This window comes from Heloderma suspectum, chromosome 6 (genome assembly GCF_057233095.1).
Source record: "Heloderma suspectum isolate Gila_16-S chromosome 6, 16-S_ref, whole genome shotgun sequence".
Lineage (NCBI taxonomy): Eukaryota > Metazoa > Chordata > Lepidosauria > Squamata > Helodermatidae > Heloderma > Heloderma suspectum.
Window position 1 is genome coordinate 19,061,563 of NC_139463.1, and position 8,695 is coordinate 19,070,257.

Below are 8,695 nucleotides of genomic sequence, written 5' to 3' on the forward strand. Positions count from 1 at the left end.
AGGCCCTAGAACTCAAGGAGGATGCACCACTGAATTCTGGCTCACCCAGCAGCAGCACCCAGTCTTGAGGTGGAACGTAACTTAGAGCCTGAACCGCAGCAAGGAAACGATAACACTCTGTTGACTTGGGCAGGGCAGAAACTCAAGTTTCTGACCAATCCAGAAGCTTCATACTGAGTGCCAGTTGCAGGATTTAATGCTGATGTTGCATAGTGCTATTCATTTTTGTTCCTGGACTCTGTGACTTGAGTACCCACAGTCATGCCTAGCCTACTAGCTAGGTATGCATGCATTTTTTAAAATAACTTCTGTCTGTGTTTCGTGGGTTGTCAGGCGTCTTTCGTTCCATCATCCACTCATTGATAGAACTGGATTTTTTTTGAACCAGAAATTCATTCTACTTGCACTAATTCACATTAGTGCCAATGCACACTTGCACAAATGTGCTAATCCATATTAGTTAATGCGCATAAGGGCTAATCTGCATGAGCTAATGCAGATTACTGCATTTGCAGAATGTACATTAATACCGATGTGCATTAAGTGATGAGAATTTGCTCAACCATTCCCAAAAGTGAAAGAAAAATGAGCAATGCACAAATCCCCCCCCCCCAATCTCCCAAATCCACATTTTCAGGCTTTATCCTATAGGAAGAAATGCACATTTTGGTCAGTGTTTTTTTATTTTTCATATTTTTGTATAACAAATTTTGTGTACAATCCCAGGAAATAAAAAACTGCTCTTCAAATCTTCAGAATCTGAATGATTTGGAAAAAAAGCCAGCCTGCTCTGGAATCTGTGGGTTGGATTTATAGAAATCCAAAATAATTTGAATCTGTTGTGGATTTCTCTGTCATCCCTACTACTGGCCCAAGTTCTAGCCATGGTCTGTGAGGTTCCTGGCATCGCTGACAGTTACCTGTGAGCCTTGATAGGTACTTCTTTTTTTAGGTGATCCCTACTCCCCAATTAAAATAATGTTATTATTCCTTTTATAAGTGTACTTCAAAGTGCACAGCCAGATTGAGTAATACTTACAGTAGACCTATTGAAATTAATGGGACTTAAGTAAGTCACAATTAACTTAAGTCCTAGAAGTTTTGATGGGTCTTCTCTAAGTATGACTCAGTCTGGCCCAAGAATGGTCAATTGAGGTTCTTTGGATTATTAGCATGGCAGGCTGGTAGGCAATGTAGAAACCTAATGTTTCTTATCACAGCCAAAATTTCAGGTTGTGCCTGTTTTCTATTTGTATCAGTCCTTGTGGACAAGGTACCTCATTATGGGTCCCATTTTTAATGTGGTTATGTGTTTTTTTCCCTCTTTGCTATCCTTTGCTATCCTAGGTAGTGGGCCCATTCAGCTGTGGCAATTTCTGCTGGAGCTTCTCACAGACAAGTCCTGTCAATCTTTCATCAGCTGGACAGGTGATGGCTGGGAATTCAAGCTCTCCGATCCTGATGAGGTATGCAGTCCTAAGGAGGCTTGTACACATACCCTGGTATATAGACATTGTCCCCCTCTTCTTCTTCTTTTGGCACTAAGGAGGCTTGTACACACACACCAGCAATGCATGCCTGTAGGGATGTGTGAATCAGTAAAACTCAAGGTTGCCAAAGCTTTCCAAATTCCATTTTGAATCTCGTTCTGACTTGAGTCCATTTCAGATTGTGAGCTTTGCTTTTTTTTCTTTTAGCATGAAAATCCATTCATGTTTCCGTGTGTATTTTTTTTAATTTATGCATCAATTGTGTGCATCTTTGAAACGTGCTCGTTCTTTTTTCATGGATTAAAGTGTATTTGTGTACATTTTTCAAAAGTACACATGTTTCATGCACATTTTCTCATACACATTTTTCAATGTGCTCAAGCTGGCAAATGCATTTTTTTCAGTCCCCGAATCATGTTAGAAACTTGGAAACACGTGGACTTTGACCACAGATTGCATGCAAGTCTGTGTTGAGTCTGGAAGGTGGGAACTGAGTAAATCCTAATCAAAAACAAACTAAAATGAATTTCTCATACATCCCATGAATGCATGCATGAATGCATTTTTTTCAAAGGCCAAATTATGAATTAGTAGTAGCAGTGGTAGTTGTTGCTGTTAATTTTGTGGGCTTGATGTTCCCAGGTGGCAAGGAGATGGGGCAAGAGGAAAAACAAGCCAAAAATGAACTATGAGAAGCTGAGCCGTGGATTGCGTTACTACTATGACAAGAATATCATCCACAAGACAGCAGGAAAGCGTTATGTCTACCGTTTCGTATGTGATCTTCAAAGCTTGCTGGGCTACACACCCGAAGAGCTCCATGCCATGTTGGATGTGAAGCCAGATGCCGATGAGTGAATGGAACAAGCCGGCTAAAATGGAAAACGTTGCAGAAGATCCAGTGTGTCCATCTAGAAATTCTGGTGGACTTGGTTACTCTTTCTTTCTTTCTTTCTTTCTTTCTTTCTTTTTTCACTGTCATGATTTCCCTTTTAAACAATAAACTCAAATTTTCATTGGTTGTGAAGGGGGTGGGATATTAAGCTTTTCGATGAAACTGTGACATGGTTTGGTTGGGAGGAGGAGAAAGAAGAGCTTTTGTGTTTGAATGTTCTTGGATAATTTTATTTTGGGTTGATATTTTAAAAGTCAGGGAAAAAAGAGCTTAAAGGTTAACTACCCTGTTACAATTATTTAATGAATTTATTAATAATCCCCTCCCCATCCAGTGTCATAAACTGACAATCCATGAGCTTATAAGGGTGCTTACAAGGCTCCCTTCTTTTGTTTTGGTTTTGGTGGGGAATAGTTTTAGTGGGCAGAATGTCCTGTTTTGCAGGGAAACATATTGGGATATCCAAGAACTGTGGTCCCAGATAATTTTGCATTTCAAAAGACAGATTTGTTGTTGTTAGGTGGGACCAAAACATTTTTTTTTATTTGTAAAAAAAAGTTATTTTATTAAATTTTGTGCCAGTATTTTTTAAAATAGTCTTAAGCTCTAAGATGCAGTATTGCAATATTGTTTGTTGTTTGTTTTTTGTTATGCCAGCTGCAAATTTTATCAGCATTGACAGGAAAAAATACAGTGTCTATGTAGATCCCACCAGAAACAGACAGAGGTAACAGCTCAGTAGAACATCAAGAGAAAACTGGGGGTGTGGAGAGTTATGGATGAATGGCTCTTTGGCTTGAACACTGGGGGCCTTCTGCACTTTGCCCTCTTGTTTTGCCATTAGAGCTGGTGGATCTGTCTTGTGTACATTTGGGGAATATTTTGGCCAAGAATGCCTTTTTTTTTTTACATTGGGATTTTATTTGGACTTTCCTCCACATTTCTTATTAATTCCCAAGATATTTTAAAGAAAAGTTTTTAGTCCAGTGATGAAATCTAGGATTGTTTAATCCCTTGCTAGTGAGCTAACCCAAGCCATCCATCCATTACTGGTCATTGGTGCTCCAATTCACAGGCACCAATTGCCAAGTTCATGCCACTATAAGTAGCACCTTCTCACCACTTATGAGGGGGTGTTTTGTGAGAAAGAGCTGTTATCTTGAGGGTACTCTAACCTTTCTAGTAGAGAGAAGCCCTTTTCAGATGGCATGGCATCGAGAGGTATGTGCATAGGGATCTGCCTGCTAACTCCACTCTTGACCTATGCATATTCAGTTGACCTGGTGAAACACACATGGACAACCTGTACATACAATCTAGGACCAAGCAAAAAAGCAAGGTCCCACGTATGGATGAGACTACTTAGGCATGTTTTGTAGGCATTTACGGTCTGTTCACAGTCAATTAAATATGCACAGATCAGGGTCAGCAGCCATGATCACAACTTGCTTACACCTGCGCCTTTTCAAGCTACAGGCCATATTTTCCGAAAATTGGGAGGGAGTGGACTAAATTACCTTTGATGTCCATCCCAATTCTATGTTTCTGAGACCCCAATTTGAGGCATAGATAATGACTTTCTCAACACTCTTGGAGAAATCCAAGCTGAGTAGGGACTTGAAATCAGAACCCTAAATCCTCAAGTGCCAGAGCTCCAAACATACACCATCCCAACAAAGCAAGAATGTTTGAAAAGTATCTTTGGAAACAAGGATGTGCGAGATGATAGGTAAAGCTTTCCTGCTAACATTGCTTAAAAAAACAACATGATACATTTTAAGGTGAGGGGCGTGAAGCGAAGTACAGTGATTTCACTTCTTTCCTCATTGTTTTTGGACATTCCCAATTTCGTGGATGGAACACTGATGCAATTTGTAGGTTTCAACACTCTCCAATGCCCCCCCTCACTGCCGCAGATCATTCACTGACTTACCAGTAATTCCCGAATTATAGCTATACGTTATATGGCTCGTTTTCCTTCTAAAGTAAAGTAAACTTTCCACTTCTCCTTAAAGGAAGAGGTGATGGGGGAGAATCTGGATAAGGGCAACAAAGCCATAATTTTCCTAAGGTTTCAATCCTAAATTCTCCAGTGTCAATTCACACTGAGTTTATACTTGACAAGAGGCCACAGCCAATCCTGTGTCCCTGAGTGTACCTGCATAATCCCTGTATGTGTTTGTCAGACTCAGATTTAACCATTTTTAGATCAACATTTAGTCGATCTAAGGTGTAGTACACCGAAGAAATGTAATGCGTGAAGCAGCCCACAAGTGTTCCCTTCAGAGCAAACCTGGAGAACCTGTGTCTGTGACCTTAAAGCAGCATTATGCAAATATCTGAAAGCTTTTTTTAAAATAACTGTAGTAGTCTTGAATCATTTCAGTAGTGCAGAATGAAAAGAGGGGGAACTCCTGGATCACTTGAAGCACAATTTGAAACAAGAACATGCCTGAGAATGCCTCTGGTTTGCAGAGATGGGCCTATAAGGAGCAAATATTATCAAAGGTATTGATGAGGTGCCAATTTTTTTGTCTGGATTATGCTATTTCAGACTGCACATCAGAGCTGACATTATGGAATGGTCATCAAGCCATGTAGAAATCTAGATGTTAAGGAGAAGGGTACCTATCAGCTAGCTCTCTCCCTGACATGCCCATGTTTACTGTGCAGCTAAAATTATTGTATGGAGGAGCATTCCGGCATGCCCTCTCACCTGCTTTCTGAAGTGGTTCTGTGGTGTAGTTGAACTAATATGGGCACTTGACACCTAATGAGTCAGACCATCCGGTTGTGTACAAATAATCGCTTTCATTAAGTTAGGCATGACTGGTTGGAAATCTTGGTTTTTGCTTGGTGGAAGATAAGCTCGGCATTTCTTGGGAAGATACAGATGAATGTTTTTGAGCCAAGAACATTGATGGTAGATGCTCTTGGAATGGAATGGAATCAGAACCTCTGGTTCTGTTAGATTTAATTCCAGCAGAGAGAAAGGAGATTGTGAGTAGAAGATGAGAAGAAGGAAAGGTTGGCGGATGTGGAAGTACACTATCCATAAAGCCAAAGAGTGAATTCCTGTCCAACATCTATAGCATTTGGTGGCTTTAACCCTGAGAGAAGAGGAATGAACACCTGTGGCCACTGATGAGCCAACAAGTGAGAGAAAGAGAAGCAGAAACAGAGAGATTGCTGATGTGAAGCTGTAGGAACCGACAAGTATTATAAGTGGAGTTTCTGTATCCCAGAGCTCATATAGCCTGATCCTGTTCCTGCAGCATCTCTAGTTAAAAGGATCTCAGATAGTGGAGTTGGGAACCACCTTTGCCTGCTGAGTCCATGGAGAACCATGTTAGAAAAAGCAGTAAGGAGATCTCTGTTCTGACTAGATATGAGGCAGCTCCATGTGTTTGCTCATGGCAAGTAAGAACCACCTCCAGGGCTTATTGGTATTTGTGGATATCTGAATGGACTCATTTTCAAGGCTGATTTTTGCCATGGCTTCTATGCCTTGAGGTTTCTGGTGCTACTGATTGATTCTGCAAGCCTCTTTCTATGGACATCTGACCTTGATTTGTGGCACACACTGGTCTAGCCACAGCATTGGTGGGCAGATAATTTGCACCTAGCAACAGAGAGCTGGAAACCCATCCAACTTTTATGTATCTCATTCAGATCAAAGTTCTGTCCAGGTCAATCAATGTTCACAACAGAAAGATGAATACTCAGGGATCCCAAAGGGCAGTAGAGGGCCATCAGTGCTGAGTGACAGCATCTGTGGTGTTCGCCCCTTATTAGTGTTTGTGCCTAACTTGCTGCCTGCCTTTGAATGCAGTAATAAATAGACAGTATTGTCTTAGTGCCTGCATTCTTCTTGACCTATGGTGCATGTCCTTCCCCTCTTTGCAAAGTTCACAACACTTCAGCTCTGTGAACTAGATAAGGGAAGTGTAAAGTTAATGGATGTTGGTGGACAGAAGTTTTTGTTGAAGCAGGTATAATGTACTATGCATCTCTACTTAGTTGTGCTCCTGTAGGCATAATTCATCCCTTCCACTCCAGTGTGGTTTGTGCAGGAGAATTTCCCCATGGATTGGTTTATTTAGCCTTCATTCACTTTTAGTCCTTAAGAACTATTTTGAGTGCCATTGAGAGAATGTGAGATTTTCCATGTTTGTGAGTGACTACTTCATTCCATGACTCCAAGGAATTCTGTTCCATGACTCCAGTATCAGAGGCATTCAGAAAAGCATCTTGTAGCAGTTCAGCCATTTTACAGCCTCGTGGCCTTATTTTTATTTCATTTTTGAACAAAAGAGTTCTCACATTAGTTTCAAGCAGTTACAGTACTACAATTATATGGCAATCTGCCTTTTGCCAGTCAAAATTCTGATCTAACTGTCTAACAACTTGCTCAGCAGATAAGCAGGAAGAACTTTGGAAATGCCTTTGCCAAGGATAATTTCAAATTAGTATCTGAAATGTAGGAGCACCTGTGTGCATGTTTTAGATCTTTTGAATTGTACTGTTTTTAGAAAATGCATCTATGGGCCATACAAACCTAGGTTTCATGACTGAGTATGCACTGGCCAGAGAGCTGCAGCCAATCCTGGCTTTCTGATGAGTGTACCTGGAAGATATACGTGTTTGCCTCATTCACACATTCCATGTTTAGGTGTACATTCATAAGAGTGCAAGCCATAGGATTGCATTCCCAGTAGACAGAGGTCAGAGCTGCCCATATATCCTGCGTCCTGCCAGCAAGAACCAGGCAGGGTGGGAGGAACAATGGAGGCAGTGTCTCCTCCCATTCCTTCTCTTCCAAAACAAAATTCAGCTAGACAGGCATCTGAGTCTGTTTAGCTCACTTACCAGCGATGGGCAAGGTCAGCAACAGAGAGGCTTCAAGATCCTATAGATCCTGGCCCCCCCACCCACCAGGACGTCCCCTCCTCAAGGTCTTCTGATATTGCATCCTCAGAATGGGAGTCACCATGGTGGTTTCCACAGTGGCTGCAAGGGGATGGGGGAATGGTCTGATCTTGGATTCCCTCCCCTGAGGTTGTAGGAGCATCTGTAGCCACAGCAGGGGGAATCTGACATTTCTTATGGTCCCTGGGAGGCTCTCCCAGGGACCATAGGATTGCTCTGTAAAACCAGCCCTGTATGGAGCAATTCTAACATGGTAATTTGTCTCATCATATATCCATGTGACTGCAGAATTGCCAATTTATTTCTTCAGTTCTGTTTCTGATAGGATCTTTATAGATCCAATGAACTATTGTCTCCATTCCAAAGATTTTTGAATAGATGATACCTGATGTATACATATATGTTATGACAGAAATATCTCCAGGAATTAACTGCCTCAGTGAAACAAGTTTTTTTTGGAAAAAAATATATATATGATGTTGTGTTCCTTTTTTTGTCTTTGTTTTTATACCTGTTTTTTTTAAAGCTGATGATTTTAAAAAGAAAAAAAGATTGTTATATTATGCTGTTCAACTATTTTCCAACTTGTATTTTCATATAATTTATATTTTATAGAACTGAAAAAACAAACCTTAAAAAGCAAGATTTTTTTAAAAGGAGAAAAAGCAGGTGCTTTTTAGGAAAAAAAGAAAACCAAACTCAACTGAGGTAGCTTAGAGATGTAGCGATGTCTGTGTGTTTTAAAAAAATAAAAATAAATCAAAAACACAACCCCTCCCACACTGAAGACTTAATAGGGAGTGGAGTTGGTTTTGTTTTAATTGCTGATGCTGGCACATCATTCTTCTGGAGAGTTTTTTTTTATATACTGTAGCCTTATTTCATATTGTATTTTAAACAGTTTGAAATTAAAACCCACAAAGACATGCCATGTCAATTATTTTGTTTGCACGCCCCCCCCCCCCATTTTACTGAAGACAAAAGACCGCAGCTCACACTAGGCTGGGACACTAGGCTTTTTTGACAGTCTAAGAATAAATGCAAGGGGGGGGGGTGACATCATTGTGGCAAGCTCCTCCCCCAATCTAAGCACATTACTTTCAATGTCTGAAGTGAGCATGCAGTAGGCTTGTTCCAAACGTTGAAACAAATTTGTATGGGGTCTGCTGCCACAATGCCACCCTTCCCCTGCATCCCAAAACATGAACATATTCCACTTGGCTAGAACATTTGAGAAGACTACAGAAGCTACAGAAGATGGAAGAAGGCAGCCACGAAAAACTACCCTGTGTCTCTTCTCTCACTCTCTTTGGTAATGTCTAATACGTAACGCGTAACATGATGTCATCATGCTCCAAATTTCTCTGCTCCAGCAAGCAGC

General features: G+C 40.8%; 1 protein-coding gene across 1 annotated transcript in view; it reads left to right on the top strand.

Annotated features, from left to right (window-relative positions):
• ETS1 (ETS proto-oncogene 1, transcription factor) overlaps positions 1-8,233 on the top strand; it is an 84,831-nt gene extending 76,598 nt beyond the window's left edge. Inside the window, exons 7-8 of the mRNA XM_084803703.1 lie at positions 1,348-1,466; positions 2,133-8,233. Of these exons, the coding sequence (XP_084659829.1) occupies positions 1,348-1,466; positions 2,133-2,348 (335 nt within the window). The 3' untranslated portion in view covers positions 2,349-8,233. The remainder of the gene's footprint in view (positions 1-1,347; positions 1,467-2,132) is intronic.
• Positions 8,234-8,695: the final 462 nt, after the last annotated feature.